Consider the following 24,679-nt stretch of genomic DNA (forward strand, 5'->3'; position numbering starts at 1 on the left):
TATTAATGGTCACGCCACAAGTGGAACCCTAAAACACACTACTTTAGAATAGGCACCAGACGGTGTCTCAAATATTAAACACTCTTCCTCTGAATAGGCACCAGACGGTGTCTGAAATATTAAACACACTACTTTAGAATAGGCACCAGGCGGTGTCTCAAATATTAAACACTCTTCCTCTGAATAGGCACCAGACGGTGTCTGAAATATTAAACACACTACTTTAGAATAGGCACCAGACGGTGTCTCAAATATTAAACACACTACTTTAGAATAGGCACCAGACGGTGTCTCAAATATTAAACACTCTTCCTCTGAATAGGCACCAGACGGTGTCTCAAATATTAAACACACTACTTTTGAATAGGCACCAGACGGTGTCTCAAATATTAAACACACTACTTTCGAATAGGCACCAGACGGTGTCTCGAATATTAAACACTCTTCCTCTGAATAGGCACCAGACGGTGTCTGAAATATTAAACACACTACTTTAGAATAGGCACCAGGCGGTGTCTCAAATATTAAACACTCTTACTCTGAATAGGCACCAGACGGTGTCTCAAATATTAAACACTCTTCCTCTGAATAGGCACCAGACGGTGTCTCAAATATTAAACACACTACTTTCGAATAGGCACCAGACGGTGTCTTGAATATTAAACACACTACTTTCGAATAGGCACCAGACGGTGTCTTGAATATTAAAAACACTTACTCCGAATAGGCACCAGACGGTGTCTGAAATATGAAACACTCTTCCTTACTGCTCTGGCTGGAATACTAACTACAGAATGTCATGACAGACTAACACTGAAACGGAGTCAGAAGTCTTTATGGTAAACGCAAACACTATATAGTTCATCGTTGCCATATAAAAAACTACCAAACACCCAACTGGTATTCAAATTGTGACATTTATTTGACAAAAATAGTAAGCAAGTGACAGAGACATTAAAAACAGCAGACATAGTAGAGAGTAGAGACAGCTGACAGAGGAGACTGTAGAAATACTAAACAGAGACATTAAAAACAGCAGACAGAGAGTAGAGAGTAGAGACAGCTGACAGAGGAGACTGTAGAAATACTAAACAGAGACATTAAAAACAGCAGACAGAGAGTAGAGACAGCTGACAGAGGAGACTGGAGAAATACTAAACAGAGACATTAAAAACAGCAGACAGAGAGTAGAGACAGCTGACAGAGGAGACTGTAGAAATACTAAACAGAGACATTAAAAACAGCAGACAGAGAGTAGAGACAGCTGACAGAGGAGACTGTAGAAATACTAAACAGAGACATTAAAAACAGCAGACAGAGAGTAGAGACAGCTGACAGAGGAGACTGTAGAAATACTAAACAGAGACAGCTGACAGAGGAGACTGTAGAAATACTAAACAGAGACATTAAAAACAGCAGACAGAGAGTAGAGAGTAGAGACAGCTGACAGAGGAGACTGGAGAAATACTAAACAGAGACATTAAAAACAGCAGACAGAGTAGAGAGTAGAGACAGCTGACAGAGGAGACTGGAGAAATACTAAACAGAGACATTAAAAACAGCAGACAGAGAGTAGAGAGTAGAGACAGCTGACAGAGGAGACTGGAGAAATACTAAACAGAGACATTAAAAACGGCAGACAGAGAGTAGAGACAGCTGACAGAGGAGACTGGAGAAATACTAAACAGAGACATTAAAAACGGCAGACAGAGAGTAGAGACAGCTGACAGAGGAGACTGTAGAAATACTAAACAGAGACATTAAAAACGGCAGACAGAGAGTAGAGACAGCTGACAGAGGAGACTGGAGAAATACTAAACAGAGACAGCTGACAGAGGAGACTGTAGAAATACTAAACAGAGACATTAAAAACAGCAGACAGAGAGTAGAGACAGCTGACAGAGGAGACTGGAGAAATACTAAACAGAGACATTAAAAACAGCAGACAGAGAGTAGAGACAGCTGACAGAGGAGACTGGAGAAATACTAAACAGAGACAGCTGACAGAGGAGACTGTAGAAATACTAAACAGAGACATTAAAAACAGCAGACAGAGAGTAGAGACAGCTGACAGAGGAGACTGGAGAAATACTAAACAGAGACATTAAAAACAGCAGACAGAGAGTAGAGACAGCTGACAGAGGAGACTGGAGAAATACTAAACAGAGACAGCTGACAGAGGAGACTGTAGAAATACTAAACAGAGACATTAAAAACAGCAGACAGAGAGTAGAGACAGCTGACAGAGGAGACTGGAGAAATACTAAACAGAGACATTAAAAACAGCAGACAGAGAGTAGAGACAGCTGACAGAGGAGACTGTAGAAATACTAAACAGAGACATTAAAAACAGCAGACAGAGAGTAGAGAGTAGAGACAGCTGACAGAGGAGACTGGAGAAATACTAAACAGAGACATTAAAAACGGCAGACAGAGAGTAGAGACAGCTGACAGAGGAGACTGTAGAAATACTAAACAGAGACATTAAAAACGGCAGACAGAGAGTAGAGACAGCTGACAGAGGAGACTGTAGAAATACTAAACAGAGACATTAAAAACGGCAGACAGAGAGTAGAGACAGCTGACAGAGGAGACTGGAGAAATACTAAACAGAGACAGCTGACAGAGGAGACTGTAGAAATACTAAACAGAGACATTTAAAAACAGCAGACAGAGAGTAGAGACAGCTGACAGAGGAGACTGGAGAAATACTAAACAGAGACATTAAAAACAGCAGACAGAGAGTAGAGACAGCTGACAGAGGAGACTGGAGAAATACTAAACAGAGACAGCTGACAGAGGAGACTGTAGAAATACTAAACAGAGACATTAAAAACAGCAGACAGAGAGTAGAGACAGCTGACAGAGGAGACTGGAGAAATACTAAACAGAGACATTAAAAACAGCAGACAGAGAGTAGAGACAGCTGACAGAGGAGACTGTAGAAATACTAAACAGAGACATTAAAAACAGCAGACAGAGAGTAGAGACAGCTGACAGAGGAGACTGTAGAAATACTAAACAGAGACATTAAAAACAGCAGACAGAGACAGCTGACAGAGGAGACTGTAGAAATACTAAACAGAGACAGCTGACAGAGGAGACTGTAGAAATACTAAACAGAGACATTAAAAACAGCAGACAGAGAGTAGAGACAGCTGACAGAGGAGACTGGAGAAATACTAAACAGAGACATTAAAAACAGCAGACAGAGAGTAGAGACAGCTGACAGAGGAGACTGTAGAAATACTAAACAGAGACATTAAAAACAGCAGACAGAGAGTAGAGACAGCTGACAGAGGAGACTGTAGAAATACTAAACAGAGACATTAAAAACAGCAGACAGAGAGTAGAGACAGCTGACAGAGGAGACTGTAGAAATACTAAACAGAGACATTAAAAACAGCAGACAGAGTAGAGAGTAGAGACAGCTGACAGAGGAGACTGGAGAAATACTAAACAGAGACATTAAAAACGGCAGACAGAGAGTAGAGACAGCTGACAGAGGAGACTGTAGAAATACTAAACAGAGACATTAAAAACGGCAGACAGAGAGTAGAGACAGCTGACAGAGGAGACTGTAGAAATACTAAACAGAGACATTAAAAACGGCAGACAGAGAGTAGAGACAGCTGACAGAGGAGACTGGAGAAATACTAAACAGAGACAGCTGACAGAGGAGACTGTAGAAATACTAAACAGAGACATTAAAAACAGCAGACCGAGAGTAGAGACAGCTGACAGAGGAGACTGGAGAAATACTAAACAGAGACATTAAAAACAGCAGACAGAGAGTAGAGACAGCTGACAGAGGAGACTGGAGAAATACTAAACAGACACATTAAAAACAGCAGACAGAGAGTAGAGACAGCTGACAGAGGAGACTGGAGAAATACTAAACAGAGACATTAAAAACAGCAGACAGAGAGTAGAGACAGCTGACAGAGGAGACTGTAGAAATACTAAACAGAGACATTAAAAACGGCAGACAGAGAGTAGAGAGTAGAGACAGCTGAGAGAGGAGACTGTAGAAATACTAAACAGAGACATTAAAAACAGCAGACAGAGAGTAGAGACAGCTGACAGAGGAGACTGTAGAAATACTAAACAGAGACATTAAAAACAGCAGACAGAGAGTAGAGACAGCTGACAGTGGAGACTGTAGAAATACTAAACAGAGACAGCTGACAGAGGAGACTGTAGAAATACTAAACAGAGACATTAAAAACAGCAGACAGAGAGTAGAGACAGCTGACAGAGGAGACTGTAGAAATACTAAACAGAGACAGCTGACAGAGGAGACTGTAGAAATACTAAACAGAGACATTAAAAACAGCAGACAGAGAGTAGAGACAGCTGACAGAGGAGACTGGAGAAATACTAAACAGAGACAGCTGACAGAGGAGACTGTAGAAATACTAAACAGAGACATTAAAAACAGCAGACAGAGAGTAGAGACAGCTGACAGAGGAGACTGTAGAAATACTAAACAGAGACAGCTGACAGAGGAGACTGTAGAAATACTAAACAGAGACATTAAAAACAGCAGACAGAGAGTAGAGACAGCTGACAGAGGAGACTGTAGAAATACTAAACAGAGACAGCTGACAGCTGACAGAGACAGCTGGAGACTGTAGAAATACTAAACAGAGATATTAAAAACAGCAGACAGAGAGTAGAGACAGCTGACAGAGGAGACTGTAGAAATACTAAACAGAGACATTAAAAACAGCAGACAGAGAGTAGAGACAGCTGACAGAGGAGACTGGAGAAATACTAAACAGAGACATTAAAAACAGCAGACAGAGAGTAGAGACAGCTGACAGAGGAGACTGTAGAAATACTAAACAGAGACATTAAAAACAGCAGACAGAGAGTAGAGAGTAGAGACAGCTGACAGAGGAGACTGGAGAAATACTAAACAGAGACATTAAAAACGGCAGACAGAGTAGAGAGTAGAGACAGCTGACAGAGGAGACTGTAGAAATACTAAACAGAGACATTAAAAACGGCAGACAGAGAGTAGAGACAGCTGACAGAGGAGACTGTAGAAATACTAAACAGAGACATTAAAAACGGCAGACAGAGAGTAGAGACAGCTGACAGAGGAGACTGGAGAAATACTAAACAGAGACAGCTGACAGAGGAGACTGTAGAAATACTAAACAGAGACATTAAAAACAGCAGACAGAGAGTAGAGACAGCTGACAGAGGAGACTGGAGAAATACTAAACAGAGACATTAAAACAGCAGACAGAGAGTAGAGACAGCTGACAGAGGAGACTGGAGAAATACTAAACAGAGACAGCTGACAGAGGAGACTGTAGAAATACTAAACAGAGACATTAAAAACAGCAGACAGAGAGTAGAGACAGCTGACAGAGGAGACTGGAGAAATACTAAACAGAGACATTAAAAACAGCAGACAGAGAGTAGAGACAGCTGACAGAGGAGACTGGAGAAATACTAAACAGAGACAGCTGACAGAGGAGACTGTAGAAATACTAAACAGAGACATTAAAAACAGCAGACAGAGAGTAGAGACAGCTGACAGAGGAGACTGGAGAAATACTAAACAGAGACATTAAAAACAGCAGACAGAGAGTAGAGACAGCTGACAGAGGAGACTGTAGAAATACTAAACAGAGACATTAAAAACAGCAGACAGAGAGTAGAGAGTAGAGACAGCTGACAGAGGAGACTGGAGAAATACTAAACAGAGACATTAAAAACGGCAGACAGAGAGTAGAGACAGCTGACAGAGGAGACTGTAGAAATACTAAACAGAGACATTAAAAACGGCAGACAGAGAGTAGAGACAGCTGACAGAGGAGACTGTAGAAATACTAAACAGAGACATTAAAAACGGCAGACAGAGAGTAGAGACAGCTGACAGAGGAGACTGGAGAAATACTAAACAGAGACAGCTGACAGAGGAGACTGTAGAAATACTAAACAGAGACATTTAAAAACAGCAGACAGAGAGTAGAGACAGCTGACAGAGGAGACTGGAGAAATACTAAACAGAGACATTAAAAACAGCAGACAGAGAGTAGAGACAGCTGACAGAGGAGACTGGAGAAATACTAAACAGAGACAGCTGACAGAGGAGACTGTAGAAATACTAAACAGAGACATTAAAAACAGCAGACAGAGAGTAGAGACAGCTGACAGAGGAGACTGGAGAAATACTAAACAGAGACATTAAAAACAGCAGACAGAGAGTAGAGACAGCTGACAGAGGAGACTGTAGAAATACTAAACAGAGACATTAAAAACAGCAGACAGAGAGTAGAGACAGCTGACAGAGGAGACTGTAGAAATACTAAACAGAGACATTAAAAACAGCAGACAGAGAGTAGAGACAGCTGACAGAGGAGACTGTAGAAATACTAAACAGAGACAGCTGACAGAGGAGACTGTAGAAATACTAAACAGAGACATTAAAAACAGCAGACAGAGAGTAGAGACAGCTGACAGAGGAGACTGGAGAAATACTAAACAGAGACATTAAAAACAGCAGACAGAGAGTAGAGACAGCTGACAGAGGAGACTGTAGAAATACTAAACAGAGACATTAAAAACAGCAGACAGAGAGTAGAGACAGCTGACAGAGGAGACTGTAGAAATACTAAACAGAGACATTAAAAACAGCAGACAGAGAGTAGAGACAGCTGACAGAGGAGACTGTAGAAATACTAAACAGAGACATTAAAAACAGCAGACAGAGTAGAGAGTAGAGACAGCTGACAGAGGAGACTGGAGAAATACTAAACAGAGACATTAAAAACGGCAGACAGAGAGTAGAGACAGCTGACAGAGGAGACTGGAGAAATACTAAACAGAGACAGCTGACAGAGGAGACTGTAGAAATACTAAACAGAGACATTAAAAACAGCAGACAGAGAGTAGAGACAGCTGACAGAGGAGACTGGAGAAATACTAAACAGAGACATTAAAAACAGCAGACAGAGAGTAGAGACAGCTGACAGAGGAGACTGGAGAAATACTAAACAGAGACATTAAAAACAGCAGACAGAGAGTAGAGACAGCTGACAGAGGAGACTGGAGAAATACTAAACAGAGACATTAAAAACAGCAGACAGAGGAGACTGTAGAAATACTAAACAGAGACATTAAAAACGGCAGACAGAGAGTAGAGAGTAGAGACAGCTGAGAGAGGAGACTGTAGAAATACTAAACAGAGACATTAAAAACAGCAGACAGAGAGTAGAGACAGCTGACAGAGGAGACTGTAGAAATACTAAACAGAGACATTAAAAACAGCAGACAGAGAGTAGAGACAGCTGACAGTGGAGACTGTAGAAATACTAAACAGAGACAGCTGACAGAGGAGACTGTAGAAATACTAAACAGAGACATTAAAAACAGCAGACAGAGAGTAGAGACAGCTGACAGAGGAGACTGTAGAAATACTAAACAGAGACAGCTGACAGGAGACTGTAGAAATACTAAACAGAGACATTAAAAACAGCAGACAGAGAGTAGAGACAGCTGACAGAGGAGACTGTAGAAATACTAAACAGAGACAGCTGACAGAGGAGACTGTAGAAATACTAAACAGAGACATTAAAAACAGCAGACAGAGAGTAGAGACAGCTGACAGAGGAGACTGGAGAAATACTAAACAGAGACAGCTGACAGAGGAGACTGTAGAAATACTAAACAGAGACATTAAAAACAGCAGACAGAGAGTAGAGACAGCTGACAGAGGAGACTGTAGAAATACTAAACAGAGACAGCTGACAGAGGAGACTGTAGAAATACTAAACAGAGACATTAAAAACAGCAGACAGAGAGTAGAGACAGCTGACAGAGGAGACTGTAGAATACTAAACAGAGACAGCTGACAGAGGAGACTGTAGAAATACTAAACAGAGACAGCTGACAGAGGAGACTGTAGAAATACTAAACAGAGACATTAAAAACAGCAGACAGAGAGTAGAGACAGCTGACAGAGGAGACTGGAGAAATACTAAACAGAGACAGCTGACAGAGGAGACTGTAGAAATACTAAACAGAGACAGCTGACAGAGGAGACTGGAGAAATACTAAACAGAGACAGTAAAAACGGCAGACAGAGAGTAGAGACAGCTGACAGAGGAGACTGGAGAAATACTAAACAGAGACATTAAAAACAGCAGACAGAGAGTAGAGACAGCTGACAGAGGAGACTGGAGAAATACTAAACAGAGACAGCTGACAGAGGAGACTGGAGAAATACTAAACAGAGACATTAAAAACAGCAGACAGAGAGTAGAGACAGCTGACAGAGGAGACTGGAGAAATACTAAACAGAGACAGTAAAAACAGCAGACAGAGAGTAGAGACAGCTGACAGAGGAGACTGGAGAAATACTAAACAGAGACAGCTGACAGAGGAGACTGTAGAAATACTAAACAGAGACAGCTGACAGAGGAGACTGGAGAAATACTAAACAGAGACAGTAAAAACGGCAGACAGAGAGTAGAGACAGCTGACAGAGGAGACTGGAGAAATACTAAACAGAGACAGCTGACAGAGGAGACTGTAGAAATACTAAACAGAGACAGCTGACAGAGGAGACTGGAGAAATACTAAACAGAGACAGTAAAAACAGCAGACAGAGAGTAGAGACAGCTGACAGAGGAGACTGGAGAAATACTAAACAGAGACAGCTGAGAGAGGAGACTGTAGAAATACTAAACAGAGACAGTAAAACGGCAGACAGAGAGTAGAGACAGCTGACAGAGGAGACTGGAGAAATACTAAACAGAGACATTAAAAACAGCAGACAGAGAGTAGAGACAGCTGACAGAGGAGACTGGAGAAATACTAAACAGAGACATTAAAAACGGCAGACAGAGAGTAGAGACAGCTGACAGAGGAGACTGTAGAAATACTAAACAGAGACAGCTGACAGAGGAGACTGGAGAAATACTAAACAGAGACAGCTGACAGAGGAGACTGTAGAAATACTAAACAGAGACATTAAAAACAGCAGACAGAGAGTAGAGACAGCTGACAGAGAGTAGAGACAGCTGACAGAGAGTAGAGACAGCCGAAACAGACCAATAGTTTTAAATGGATATAAGACCAGACACTTGGTACACCGACAGTTTTGTGAGAACATCTTTTAAACACTTAAATATTTGACAGCAGACAAAAAAATACATTTCGTATAAAATCACAATTCTTAACTCTGATCCGGTTATATTTACCGTTGTTTACTAATGAACCACTTAGGAAAAATTATTTTCAAAAAGAAACCTGCACCATCAAACAGAGGATAGTGATGTTCTGCCTTGATATCCACCTGTCAAAGCAGCACTTAGTTAAGATACTGTAGACGGGCCATGTGGGCATCCAAAATGGCACCCTAGTCCCTATTCAGACCCTTATGGGTACTGGTCAACAGTAGTACACGACTACGTAGGAAATGGGAACATTTGAGAAATAACAACAATGTCTTGATTTTACGTGGGATTCATTCGACATCAACTCATATGAAAGAGCCTTTAAAAAATAAAAAAAAATTATCCTCAAGAGGACAAATAGCAAATAAGAAAATATGTAGTGATATGTTCTTCGGGTCAACACCGTGACGTCTGTACACACAAAAAACAACAACACTTCATTCAATGTCAACATACAATATCCGGCGTTTGTTTAGTCAAAATCCCGTCCACTCAAATCCCCACATAATGTATAGTCGTCGCAGGGTTGAGGAAATCCACATCGGCTTGGTTCCCCCAAATCACTGACATACTGGATGATCCCCAAACGGTACCCCCTGTTCCCTATGTAGTGCACTACTTGTGACCAGAGCCCTATGGAACCCTATTCCCTATGTAGTGCACTACTTTAGACCAGAGCCCTATGGAACCCTATTCCCTATGTAGTGCACTACTTTAGACCAGAGCCCTATGGAACCCTATTCCCTGTGTAATGCACTACTTTAGACCAGAGCCCTATGGAACCCTATTCCCTACTTTAGACCAGAGCCCTATGGAACCCTATTCCTATGTAGTGCACTACTTTTGACCAGGGTCAATTGGGCCATTAGGGTACCATTTAGGACACAACACGGTGATGACAGAAGGCTGCTGTTGGGTCCCCCCCCAGTTTTTAATAATATAAAAAGCGCTCGGGCCAATCGGAGGAGACCGTCTCACCAGCCAAACATGTACTCCATCGCTTTAGAAACCAAACTGTCGTCTTTCCTTGGGGTCTGTTCGTCTGCCACCACCTGAAACCAAAAGTGCAACACGGTTGGTGAATTCCACGTCGGTCCCCATGCCCATAGAAACAGTGATCACTCCATGACATTAGGACTGAAATGTATTGTTACATTTTAAAAAGGAAACCAATCCGCACACTACTTTTAACTATTATAAATAATGTAGTATGCAGAGAGTGCATTGTACACATTGAGGTTTGGGAATATTTTTATACAGAGCCGTCGCTTTGCTGTCCTCTAGTGGACACACAGGCCCCCCCAGCGGACACACAGCCCCCCAGCGGACACACAGCCCCCCAGCGGACACACAGCCCCCCAGTGGACACACAGCCCCCCAGTGGACACACAGCCCCCAGCGGACACACAGCCCCCCAGTGGACACACAGCCCCCCCAGCGGACACACAGCCCCCCCCAGCGGACACACAGCCCCCCCCAGAGGACACACAGCCCCTCCCCAGCGGACACACAGCCCCACCCCCAGCGGACACACAGCCCCAGTGGACACACAGCCCCCAGTGGACACACAGCCCCACCCCAGTGGACACACAGCCCCACCCCCAGAGGACACACAGCCCCACCCCCAGAGGACACACAGCCCCACCCCCAGAGGACACACAGCCCCACCCCCAGAGGACACACAGCCCCACCCCAGAGGACACACAGCCCCCCCAGCGGACACACAGCCCCCCAGCGGACACACAGCCCCCCAGCGGACACACAGCCCCCCAGCCCCCAGCGGACACACAGCCCCCCCCAGCGGACACACAGCCCCCAGAGGACACACAGCCCCCCCCAGTGGACACACAGCCCCCCCCCACAGCCCCCCAGCGGACACAGCCCCCCAGCCCCACCCCCAGCGGACACACAGCCCCCCCACAGCCCCCAGCGGACACACAGCCCCCCCCAGCGGACACAGCCCCCCAGCGGACACACAGCCCCCCAGCGGACACACAGCCCCAGCCCCCAGCGGACACACAGCCCCCCCCAGCGGACACACAGCCCCCCAGCCCCAGCCCCCCAGCGGACACACAGCCCCCCAGCGGACCCAGCCCCCCAGCGGACCCACAGCCCCACCCCAGCGGACACACAGCCCCCAGCGGACACACAGCCCCCCAGCGGACACACAGCCCCCCAGCGGACATAGCTCTGTAACAGCCCGTTCAAGAGTTTTTTTAAATGTTTATTCCGTTTATGCCGTGTTTGCCGTGTTCATGCCGTGACAATAACGGCATTTTAATTATATGACGAAGAGTTCCTTGGTCCTCGTCTTTAAGACGGCCTTAACAACTTCTGTTGGTTTGGCAAAAGTATTTCATGAAACCCCCGATCCTACCTGGTAGTCACTGCTGGAGGCCTTGTAGGCTGCACTGAGGGGCCTCATTGAGAGCGAGGTGTGGAGACATGGTGGCTGGGGTTCCATTTCTGACTGGAGGAGTAAACACTGAGCCAGATGAGCTAGAGCCTCGGTCTGAGATCTCCATCACATTCTGAGAGACACACACAAATCTTAATTAATCATTAGATACAGTGCCTTGCGAAAGTATTCGGCCCCCTTGAACTTTGCGACCTTTTGCCACATTTCAGGCATCAAACATAAAGATGTAAAACTGTATTTTTTTGTGAAGAATCAACAACAAGTGGGACACAATCATGAAGTGGAACGACATTTATTGGACATTTCAAACTTTTTTAACAAATCAAAAACTGAAAAATTGGGCGTGCAAAATTATTCAGCCAAATTCAAATTTATATTATCACTAATGAGTGTTCCTAATTTAAAAAATGTACCCAATGTGCGACTTACCTTATCGATGCATGGTTTAACACCAATCATTATAGCCTCGGCAAAAATCTTCCGTCTTTACTAAGAGCTTTTCTTGCTTGGAGTCTAGACTGATATTGAATGTGCATCCAGTTACCTGTGTTGGACATCTAGTACAACAAGAGAACAGAACGGTGAAACAGAAACACTCACACACACATTTAAAATGTACTTTTCAAAGAATGCAAATATTCTTACCACGTGTTTCGTTATGTTTCCATACTGGGCGAACTGCAGCAGAATATAAGAAGCAGAGGCAGGAGGAAACCTGGTTTTTTTTTTTTATTATAAAAAAACAATAATAAAAAAAGAGTATTATACATACAGGAAGTTCTAACTAACCTCAACAATAGATATCCTTTCCAGAGGTGCAGCATTGTCATCTACAGATCAGACACATTCGGTGCATCTGCTTAAGGTCACCCAGGGCAGCAAGTGAATCGGAGTTTGCACGTTGGGAGACAAATTTGATTGGTCCGACAGTGAAAACTCCGGCCCTCTGGGAAACCAGGTGAGCTAAAAAAACTAACACACCCATTATTTCAACAGTTAAAAAAGGTACAGGCAACTGCCCAAATAAAGGAAACACTCGAGTGAACGAGGGATACAAACTATATTGAAAGGAGGGATTTCCGAGTTCAGTATACATGCTTGGGGTCATGTGTAAAATGCTGGGCAGGCCATTATTTTGGATACCATGGCTATGGTCCCATAGGATGACAATGGGGCGGCAGCGTAGCCTAGTGGTTAGAGCGTTGGACTAGTAAGCGGAAGGTTGCGAGTTCAAACCCCCGAGCTGACAAGGTACAAATCTGTCGTTCTGCCCCTGAACAGGCAGTTAAACCCACTGTTCCTAGGCCGTCATTAAAAATAAGAATTTGTTCTTAACTGACTTGCTAAATAAAGGTTTAAAAAAATTGCCGCAATCCACAGGGATGGTCACTGAATGATTTGATGAGCATGAAAAAAACTATGTAAACAATAGGTCACAGCCGTCTCAGTCACCAGATCTCAACCCAATTGAACACTTTTACGGGAGACTGTGGAGCGACACCTGAGACTAGTGGTTTCCACCATCCTTCAACCAAACACCAAATGATGGCATTTCTCATGGGAAGAATGATGTCACATCCCTCCAATAGAGTTCTAGACACTTGTAGAATCTATACCAAGGTGGGTTGAAGTTGTTCTGATTGGTGGAGGCCCAACGTCCTACTAAAGAGCAATTGAAGGCAATAAACAACTTCTGATAGCCTGTTTTCTATGTGGCATTGATAATAGACAGAAAAATGTATTATATTGTCCAAATTGACTACCAAGTGTAAAAAGGCTCGTTTTATTCAATGCTCACCAACACGGGGTACACAGCTATACGATTGTGCGCTATCCAATCCGACTGCAGAATACTAGACAGTGGGACAGACCTGCCCCATCAGTACAGCCTCATCTTAGATTCTGATTATTTTTGAGGAAGTAATACTGGCTTTGTTTCTACGGTGTCTCTTGGTGGACAAACACCAGTAACTACAACATTGAACCACAACCCCCCCCCAAAGACTGAAATATTCATGTTTCTTAATGAGCAACAGAGGATCACATGCAGGATCGGTGCATTGGCTCTTTTAATGAGACACCTGTTTTTAGGCAGTCACCTGTAGATATTAGAGGGTACAATACCAGGAACTTACCCAAATACAGTGATCCATGTATCATCTAGATGGTCTTCAGAAGACAGTGCGTCTCCCTGAGTGAAGAAAGGGTCTACTTGGGCTGGAGACATTGTTGACTTCGCCTGCTGCCCGATGGTAGTAGGACTAAATAAACTGGACGCTGAACAGCGGACGACATTAGGACATACCTATGAATTCCCTCTCGTAGTAAATCTAAAAGACAAGTTGGTACAAACAAGTGTGAAGAAATAATAAATAAATCTCACCTGTTCCTGGTGTGACAGCCATATAGGCAGACATCGGGGTGTGCATCATTGAGAATGGCTGAGAGAAGAAAACACCCAGGTGATTACATGTCCTCCTGATGCAGACACACTACTCAAAATAAAACGCTTCTGGTGAGATGCTAATGTAGCATGAATCACTAGCGGCAGGGTAGCCTAGTGGTTAGAGTGTTGGACTAGTAACCTGAAGGTTGCGAGTTCAAACCCCCGAGCTGACAAGGTACAAATCTGTCGTTCTGCCCCTGAACAGGCAGTTAAACCCACTGTTCCTAGGCCATCATTGAAAATAAGAATGTGTTCTTAACTGACTTGCCTGGTTAAATAAAGGTAAAATAAAACTAGCGATTGGTTAGAACACTTCCCTGGCTAAAGGGGGTTGGGGGTGGTGACTCCAGAGTCCACTGCTGTACTAGTGCTCATCATTGAAAATTTTAAGAATGTGTTCTTAGACCAGTGACTTGCCTGGTTATTAGACCACTGTCTGTGAGTGTAAAGTGTCCAGACCAGTGATTAGACCACTGCTATTAGTGACCACTGTCTGTGAGTGTAAATGTCCAGACCAGTGACCAGGCTATTAGACCACTGTCTGTGAGTGTAAAGTGTCCAGACCAGTGATAGGCTAGACCACTGTCTGTGAGTGTAAAGTGTGACCCAGACCAGTGTCCAGACCAGTGACTAGGCTATTAGACCACTGTCTGTGAGTGTAAAGTGTCCAGACCAGTGACCAGTCCAGAGGCTATTAGACCACTGCCTGTGAGTGTAAAGTGTCCAGACCAGTGACCTAGACCATGTCCAGACCAGTGACCAGGCTATTAGACCACTGTCTGTGAGTGTAAAGTGTCCAGACCAGTGACCAGGCTATTAGACCACTGTCTGTGAGTGTAAAGTGTCCAGACCAGTGACCAGGCTATTAGACCACTGTCTGTGAGTGTAAAGTGTCCAGACCAGTGACCAGGCTATTAGAACACTGTCTGTGAATGTAAAGTGTTGTTACACATAAGGAGAGGGATGGAACCTACTCTGTTAACACATACCTGTTTATGTGCACCCATAGGGGACATGGACATCCCGACAGCGGGACAGGAGAGGTCATCATAGATACTCCTGACTGGAGGGGCCCCACTCTTGTCTTTGGGTGTAGGAACCACAGGTTGAGGGGGAGAGCCACCTAACAGAGAAAGAGTTAGAGAAACAGTCAGGAATCAATTGGAAATATTGCTGAGAGGAGAGACTGTTAGGTGGCTCTATATGTTGCCATATTACAACACAGAAAGTGAATGTAACAGATCTGATAGTAACCTCAAAAGTAGTTGTTTTAAACTAAGGGGGGTAATTATATATGATAGATTAGAAAGTCAGCTAGCTATTTAATTGTAGTAGTGAATGATAAATTACCCCCAAAAGTAAAACATCACTCACCTGTTTGAAGTGGTGACCTCATATCCATGACTCCAAATGACCGAGGCTGGGGTGTGATAGGCGCTGGCAGATCCCCCATCAAAAACCCGGGGAGAAACTGGGCACCCGGGCCGGGCTTGGGTGATGTCGGGGAACCCAGAGTCATTGGTTCCGTGCCTAGGGACAGATAACGTTAGATAGAGAAGTTAATGAATAAGTAAGCTAGCTAGTTGTTAGCATACAGGTACCTCGCTATGGCTCTTTTGTTATTAGCTACTAACTACTTACTTAGTCTATAGCCTTGCCTTCCTCCACACGGTTAGCAAAATAGATCAGATGCTGATTTTCAAAACTCTGCTTTTAGCTAATAATCAAAGTCACTAACTGGCAAACCTTAGTAGCTGACTTTGCGAGCTAACTATAAAAACATTCCAACAATAACTAGCTAGCTAATGTAGCTAACTGACCAGTCACCATGTCAAACGTGTTAGCTAGCTAACGTTAGTTGGTTCGCTTCACTGGCTAACTTAACTTTGGCCACCAGAGATGGCTTTTGTTTGTTGACATTCTCTGAATGTTGGGCTCAAAAGTAAACATTGTACTTACTCTAAGACACTAACGTTAGTGGTACAGAAAACCAACTAGTTGGCTAACTCATGTGACCATGCTAACGTCGTTAGCTAGCTAGCTAGCTTAGAACTAACGTGCAATGTTTCTGTATCTGTTTAGCTTGTTAGATTGAGAGAGAGAGAAAAAAATGAATTATTTACCCACCTTGAAATTCCATCCTAAACTTAAAGACCACCGATTATACAAAACCTGGTGAACAGCTAGACACCAGAGAAGCTAATAAAGTTGAAGACCCCAACTCAAGTTTTCAAACGGTCGGAATTCTGAAATCTCGCGTTAGTTCGGCAGCTGCGTTTCACGATATCTGGTTCTGTAATTCAGACACACGTGGTGGACTGTTTCCTTCTTCAGGGCAGGAAAAGCAACATTGATTTATTATCTAGAAACTAGTCATTTTTAGAAAGTTTAAAGTCGCTGGAAGTAGGTGTGCTGCAGTAACCCCTGACAAATTGGAGAAAAAATATATATTTGATTTTTTCTTTATAAAAGTTGTGCATTGGGCCTTTACTTGTCCTGTATTAGCGGACCGATATTGTCCCTCTGTAGGCAGGCGAAATGTTTTAAAACGTGTCAGTTTGTAACTTTCAAGAGTTTGGAGTAATAACATTATGAACCAAGGGAAATGTTTAACTTCTCTCGTTGACTTCTCAAACCTGGTGTTTGACAAGTGTTCCTGGAAGTCTCTCGATGTTGCCATCTGGCACAGGAGGTTGCTGAGGGAGAATGTCTCTTTATAAAGGAGCAAACGGAAACACTTGAAAACCATGTATATGATACCGTTCCACTGGTTCCGGTGTCCTCAATTAAGGTGCCACTAACCTCCCGTGGCTGCGTTTTGAAACGCTGTGCTATTAAACTCGCCGCTTGTAATTTCTAAAATCAAGAAATGTGTTGTTAGTTCAGTTTAGTTCTCTGTTGTTATCATGTATGCATAGTCACTTTAATAACTCTACCTACATGTACATACTACCTCAACTAACCAGTGCCCCACACATTGACTCTGTACCTGTAACCTTTTGTATACAGTCTTGCTATTGTTATTTCACTGCTGCTCTTTAATTACTTGTTACTTTTATCTCTTATCTGTATTTTGTTTTTAAACTACATTGTTGGTTAAGAGCTTGTAAATAAAGCATTTCACTGTGAGGTCTACAGACCTATTGTTTATTTTTATTTTATTTTACCTTTATTTAACCAGGCAAGTCAGTTAAGAACAAACTCTTATTTTCAATGACGGCCTAGGAACAGTGGGTTAACTGCTTGTTCAGGGGAAGAACGACAGATTTGTACCTTGTCAGCTCAGGGGTTTGAACTTGCAACCTTCCAGTTACTAGTCCAACGCTCTATCCACTAGGCTATCCTGCCGCCTCTACACTCTAACCACTAGGCTACCCTGCCGCCTCTACACTCTAACCACTAGGCTACCCTGCCCCCTCTACACTCTAACCACCAGGCTACCCTGCCCCCTCTAACCACTAGGCTACCCTGCCCACTCTAACCACTAGGCTACCCTGCCCCCTCTAACCACCAGGCTACCCTGCCGCCTCTACACTCTAACCACCAGGCTACCCTGCCGCCTCTACACTCTAACCACCAGGCTACCCTGCCGCCTCTACACTCTAACCACCAGGCTACCCTGCCGCCTCTACACTCTAACCACCAGGCTACCCTGCCGCCTCTACACTCTAACCACCAGGCTACCCTGCCGCCTCTACACTCTAACCACCAGGCTACCCTGCCGCCTCTACACTCTAACCACCAGGCTACCCTGCCGCCTCTACACTCTAACCACCAGGCTACCCTGCCGCCTCTACACTCTAACCACCAGGCTACCCTGCCGCCTCTACACTCTAACCACCAGGCTACCCTGCCCACTCTAACCACTAGGCTACCCTGCCGCCTCTACACTCTAACCACCAGGCTACCCTGCCGCCTCTACACTCTAACCACTAGGCTACCCTGCCGCCTCTACACTCTAACCACTAGGCTACCCTGCCACCTTTACACTCTAACCACTAGGCTACCCTGCCGCTACGAGACCCGCATTTCAGACCTGTTGTATTCAGCATTTCACTGTAAGGTCTACTACACCTGTTGTATTCAGCATTTCACTGTGAGGTCTACTACACCTGTTGTATTCAGCATTTCACTGTAGGTCTACTACACCTGTTGTATTCAGCATTTCACTGTAAGGTCTACTACACCTGTTGTATTCAGCATTTCACTGTAAGGTCTACTATACCTGTTGTATTTAGCATTTCACTGTAAGGTCTACTACACCTGTTGTATTCAGCATTTCACTGTAAGGTCTACTATACCTGTTGTATTCAGCATTTCACTGTAAGGTCTACTACACCTGTTGTATTCAGCATTTCACTGTAAGGTCTACTACACCTGTTGTATTCAGCATTTCACTGTAAGGTCTACTACACCTGTTGTATTCAGCATTTCACTGTGAGGTCTACTATACCTGTTGTATTCAGCATTTCACTGTAAGGTCTACTATACCTGTTGTATTCAGCATTTCACTGTAAGGTCTACTACACCTGTTGTATTCAGCATTTCACTGTAAGGTCTACTATACCTGTTGTATTCAGCATTTCACTGTAAGGTCTACTACACCTGTTGTATTCTGCATTTCACTGTGAGGTCTACAGACCTGTTGTATTCAGCATTTCACTGTGAGGTCTACTACACCTGTTGTATTCAGCATTTTACTGTGAGATCTACTACACCTGTTGTATTCAGCATTTCACTGTAAGGTCTACTACACCCGTTGTATTCAGCATTTCACTGTAAGGTCTACTACACCTGTTGTATTCAGCATTTCACTGTGAGGTCTACTACACCTGTTGTATTCAGCATTTCACTGTGAGGTCTACTACACCTGTTGTATTCAGCATTTCACTGTAAGGTCTACTACACCTGTTGTATTAAGCATTTCACTGTGAGGTCTACCTACACCTGTTGTATTCAGCATTTCACTGTAAGGTCTACTACACCCGTTGTATTCAGCATTTCACTGTAAGGTCTACTACACCTGTTGTATTCAGCATTTCACTGTAAGGTCTACAGACCTGTTGTATTCAGCATTTCACTGTAAGGTCTACTACACCCGTTGTATTCAGCATTTCACTGTAAGGTCTACTACACCTGTTGTATTCAGCATTTCACTGTAAGGTCTACTACACCTGTTGTATTCAGCATTTCACTGTGAGGTCTACAGACCTGTTGTATTCAGCGCATGTGACTATCACAATTTGATTTGATTTGTGATTTGATAGAACGGGTGGAATGGCAGTTGGGCTTCCTTTAGACAGGCATCCCAAATCTGAAATGTTTTCACTCATTTTGTCTTTTGACCAATCAAATAAATCTCTGAAAAAAGATCTGATGTGATTGGTCAAAAGAGCAATTACTGGGGGAATTTTTTTTTAAAGAATAGGGCTGCCTGGGTGAACGAAGCCTCAGTCAGCTAGCTGTTAACGATACTGAATGTGTAAACGCTATGAGGGAACAACTTAATGGATCATCACAGAATAGATACTTAGCGTGAATCAGTCCTATCCTATCTCATTGGTCCTTTATATCATACACTAGTGTGTAACCCTGGGAGCAGAGGTGGTGACAAGGCTGTGTGAAGTTGAGCCGTTGTTAGCACTCAGCCACCTCAAAAGATGCACACTGAGGGGGAGCTGGACAAATGCAGAGGGAGGGAATGAGAGGAGAGAAAGAGGAGGGAAAGAGAGGAGGGAAAGAGAGAGGAGAGAAAGACAGGAGGGAAAGAGAGAGGTGAGAAAGACAGGAGGGAAAGACAGGAGGGAAAGAGAGGAGGGAAAGAGAGACGATGAGAAAGACAGGAGGGAAAGAGAGAGGAGGAAAGACAGGAGGGAAAGAGAGAGGAGAGAAAGACAGGAGGGAAAGAGGAGAGAAAGAGAGGAGGGAAAGAGAGAGGAGAGAAAGACAGGAGGGAAAGAGAGACGATGAGAAAGACAGGAGGGAAAGAGGAGGAGAGAAAGAGAGGAGGGAAAGATAGAGGAGAGAAAGACAGGAGGGAAAGAGAGGAGAGAAAGAGAGATGAGGTGTGGTGGGAGACACTGTGTGCAGGGATGAAACACCCTTCAGGTTGCCAGGTGTCTGAGCGAGTCTTCCCAGGATAGATTGAGTGTTAGAGAGAGGGAGGGAGGGTGGGAGGAGACGTAACCAACTGGGGGGTAATCCAGGACCTGAACTGATTTTCACTAGATGGAGAGGGAAGGAGAGAAGTGGAGAGGGGGAGGGGAGAGAGAGGCAGAGGGGGAGGGAGGGAGGGAGAAGGAAGGAGAGAGGGGGAGAGAGCACAAATGGCAACCCATCTCGTTGAGATCTAATGACCTCTGTCTATACATGTTAGTAGACAAGGCAACGTGCCAACGCACATAGACGGAGAGCCAACCCCATAGGGGAACACTTCACCACCCACACCTGCCCTGCCAGGCCAGTGGATTTACATCAGTCAAGCTGAAGTCTAGAAGTGTGTCAAGCTGAAGCCATTTCCATGCTGTGGACACTTACAGTGATTCCAATGAGGATCTGAGTAAATATGTATCTTCTCTGGCATCCAAGTTCTTCTGTTTTAATATTTGTGTTTTCTAATGAATATATTGGTTTAAGTCTAAATCCGTCCCGCAGGGTTGTCTCTGGCTGCTACTTCTTATTCAGTCAGATCAGCAGGGGAGGGGATTGAATAGGATATCATTAGTACCGTTCTGAAGGAAAACTCCAGGTTGTCATGGATACCCTCACTCGTCCATCTGGGTTTGCGGCTATGTTTTTTTAAACTCTGTTTATAGACTCCCAATTTATCACTGAGCAACAACAACAACATCATCAATAACAACAACAACAACAACAACATCATCAACAACAATAACAACATCATCAACAACAATAACAACAACAACCACAACAACATCATCAACAACAACAACAACAACAACAAAATCCCTGTCTGGCCTGAATGAAGAGTTAGAAAGGAATAGATCTGTTGATGGGAACAGTCACCAGTGGGGAAAGAGCTGTAAACGCCAACAAGTATCCATGTTGTCCGTGCTGTCGGCTTATGCAGTGTGTTAGCAGAGGCTGCAGTTTGCCATTCCTATATAAATGGACAAATCGTTCCCTAGATTTGCCAAGACAGTGTTATGTGTTTTTGCAAAGTAGAGAGAGGACATAGTGAGTGGTTTATATAATGTATGTCACGCCTTACATTTACATTTACATTTAAGTCATTTAGCAGACGCTCTTATCCAGAGCGACTTACAAATTGGTGCATACACCTTATGACAACCAGTGGAACAGCCACTTGCATCTAAATCTTGTTGGGGGAGAAGGGGGGGTCTTAGTATTTTGTGTTTTCTTTAATTATTTGTTCAGGCCAGGGTGTGACATGGGCTTATTGTATTGTCGTATTGGGGTTTTTGTAGGCATTGGGATTGTGGTTGATTAGGGGTGTGTCTAGCATAGGCTTGGCTGCCTGAGGCGGTTCTCAATCAGAGTCAGGTGATTCTCGTTGTCTCTGATTGGGAACCATATTTAGGTAGCCTGGGTTTCACTGTGTATTTTGTGGGTGATTGTTCCTATCTCTGTGTTAGTTATTCACCAGACAGGCTGTATAGGTTTTCACGGTCCGTTTGTTGTTTTGTAATATTTATAGTTATTTCATGTATCGCTATTCTTCATTAAAAGAACATGAGTAACCACCACGCTGCATTTTGGTCCGCTTCTTCAACAAACGACGCCGTTACAATGTATAGGTAGGGCTGAGTCGATATGACCAAAATATCATATCACAATATTTTTCACATTTGACAGTATTTTTTTTTTTTTAAATGTTTTTTTTGGTAATCATATAAGTTGTAAATATGCTTTGAGTAGTTCATCACCCTCGGGTGGTTAAAACATAAGAGATTTAAATCGGGTCATTCTCCATTTGGATTGCTTTATACTGATCAATCCAACTTCAAACGAATATTATTTTCATAATTTCCACACTGTGCCACGCAGGGCTGCATAATATGGGCAAAAAATTCAAAGGGCATAATTCATTGTTGAACTGTTGGAATCATGGAAATAGAATGACTATTCTAATTATATAGTTGAAATATAGTGGGCAGCACCTTGAATACATTGTTTGACATATCAAATGAGTAAACCAATGGAGGAATTATTGACCGGATAGGAACCAAAGTGTTGGTATGTTTCCAGGTGACCCTAATTAGATAATAATAATAATATATGCCATTTAGCAGACGCTTTTATCCAAAGCGACTTACAGTCATGTGTGCATACATTCTACGTATGGGTGGTCCCGGAATCGAACCCACTACCCTGGCGTTACAAGCGCCATGCTCTACCAACTGAGCTACAGAAGGACCATGTTACATTACATGTTTTCTTACCTCATATAGCCACTGCATGTAGCTAGCTAGCATATTCATGCTTCACCTCTTCTTCTCTGATTTTTACATCAGGGCATTGTACCGGGCTGTATTACCTAGCTACATTTGCTCTCACTCTTAAACATTTAGCAAACTAGCTAGCCAACTAATTAGAATTGGTGGCTAGCCAGATTTATTTTAGCCACACTGTGCTAAGAATATAAACTAGTTGGTTGTTTGCAGACACCTAAAAAGATAGACAAACTAATAGTGTAATTATAGAACGCTTGTGGAAAGAAGCATGTCACCAACATCTTGTAGTGAATGACAAGAAAATGCCCGTGACTCCGTAGTCGAGCAACTGCTCTGTCCTTGAGTGACAAGGGGCAAGGGGCCTGCCAACAGCAGGAGGAGAGGGAGAAAGACGACTGAAGTAGAAAACGAGTAAACTATTAAAAACAAACATTATACACGACCGAAATGCAGTATACTACCCAGCTCTATGTGAATGGAGAGTATCACAGCCTTTTGTTTTAGTCCGGTGTTGGTGTAAGTCTCTGACTGTACCTACAGACTGCTGTCGCTATTTCAACCCACTGGCACAAATTGTTATATTGGAAATGTGTGACATGCACATGGAAAAGTGTATTTTTTTCCTGTTCGAATCTTATCACGGACAACTTTTTTTGCATTTTAGCAACTCTGCAATGACATTCCACGGCACAGACTTCAATTCAACGACATTCCACTACACAGGCTTCAATTCAACAACATTCCACTGCACAGGCTTCAATTCAACGACATTCCACTGCACAGGCTTCAATTCAACGACATCTCACTGCACAGACTTCAAGTCAACAACATTCCACTGCACAGGCTTCAATTCAAGACATTCCACTCAGGCTTCAATTCAACATTTATTCCACTGCACAGGCTTCAATTCAACGACATCTCACTGCACAGGCTTCAATTCAACAACATTCCACTGCACAGACTTCAATTCAACGACATCTCACTGCACAGACTTCAATTCAACAACATTCCACTGCACAGACTTCAATTCAATGACATTCACTGCACAGACTTCAATTCAACAACATTCCACTGCACAGACTTCAATTCAACAACATTCCACTGCACAGGCTTCAATTCAACGACATCTCACTGCACAGACTTCAATTCAACGACATTCCACTGCACAGGCTTCAATTCAACGACATTCCACTGCACAGACTTCAATTCAACAACATTCCACTGCACAGACTTCAATTCAACGACATTCCACTGCACAGACTTCAATTCAACATTTATTCCACTGCACAGACTTCAATTCAACGACATTCCACTGCACAGACTTCAATTCAACATTTATTCCACTGCACAGACTTCAATTCAACATTTATTCCACTGCACAGGCTTCAATTCAATGACATTCCACTGCACAGACTTCAATTCAACATTCATTCCACTGCACAGGCTTCAATTCAACGACATTCCACTGCACAGACTTCAATTCAACGACATTCCACTGCACAGACTTCAATTCAACGACATTCCACTGCACAGGCTTCAATTCAACGACATTCCACTGCACAGGCTTCAATTCAACGACATTCCACTACACAGGCTTCAATTCAACGACATTCCACTGCACAGGCTTCAATTCAACATTTATTCCACTGCACAGGCTTCAATTCAACAACATTCCACTGCACAGGCTTCAATTCAACGACATTCCACTGCACAGACTTCAATTCAACGACATTCCACTGCACAGGCTTCAATTCAACATTTATTCCACTGCACAGACTTCAATTCAACAACATTCCACTGCACAGGCTTCAATTCAACATTTATTCCACTGCACAGGCTTCAATTCAACAACATTCCACTGCACAGGCTTCAATTCAACATTTATTCCACTGCACAGGCTTCAATTCAACAACATTCCACTGCACAGGCTTCAATTCAACGACATTCCACTGCACAGACTTCAATTCAACGACATTCCACTGCACAGGCTTCAATTCAACATTTATTCCACTGCACAGACTTCAATTCAACGACATTCCACTGCACAGGCTTCAATTCAACAACATTCCACTGCACAGACTTCAATTCAACATTTATTCCACTGCACAGGCTTCAATTCAACATTTATTCCACTGCACAGGCTTCAACTCAACATTTATTCCACTGCACAGGCTTCAATTCA

General features: G+C 43.5%; 1 protein-coding gene, 1 long non-coding RNA gene and 1 pseudogene across 7 annotated transcripts; 1 reads left to right on the forward strand and 2 right to left on the reverse strand.

Annotated features, from left to right (window-relative positions):
* Window positions 1-895: 895 nt before the first annotated feature.
* LOC127914946 (uncharacterized) lies at window positions 896-8,277 on the forward strand. Of its 6 annotated transcripts, none has more exons than XR_008089551.1 (6): window positions 1,506-1,646; window positions 3,142-3,349; window positions 4,803-4,948; window positions 5,598-5,745; window positions 6,902-7,156; window positions 8,166-8,268. It is a non-coding gene; the product is annotated as an uncharacterized LOC127914946 (long non-coding RNA). The 6 variants fall into 6 exon arrangements; XR_008089550.1 differs by having other exon boundaries at window positions 6,902-7,230; window positions 8,166-8,202; XR_008089549.1 differs by lacking the exons at window positions 1,506-1,646; window positions 6,902-7,156; window positions 8,166-8,268 and adding exons at window positions 896-1,120; window positions 5,979-6,134.
* Window positions 3,196-8,715, reverse strand: LOC127914942 (uncharacterized). The gene is made up of 2 exons (XM_052492745.1): window positions 7,456-8,715; window positions 3,196-4,611 (listed from the first exon to the last, which is right to left on the reverse strand). The coding sequence occupies exons 1-2, from the start codon at window positions 7,799-7,801 to the stop codon at window positions 4,037-4,039; spliced, it is 921 nt and encodes a 306-aa protein (XP_052348705.1). The 5' UTR covers window positions 7,802-8,715; the 3' UTR covers window positions 3,196-4,036.
* A 1,288-nt stretch (window positions 8,716-10,003) lies between these two features.
* LOC118366551 (nucleoporin NUP35-like) lies at window positions 10,004-16,393 on the reverse strand (annotated as a pseudogene).
* Between the last annotated feature and the right edge of the window lie 8,286 nt (window positions 16,394-24,679).

This window comes from Oncorhynchus keta, chromosome 34, assembly GCF_023373465.1.
Source record: "Oncorhynchus keta strain PuntledgeMale-10-30-2019 chromosome 34, Oket_V2, whole genome shotgun sequence".
Classification (NCBI taxonomy): domain Eukaryota; kingdom Metazoa; phylum Chordata; class Actinopteri; order Salmoniformes; family Salmonidae; genus Oncorhynchus; species Oncorhynchus keta.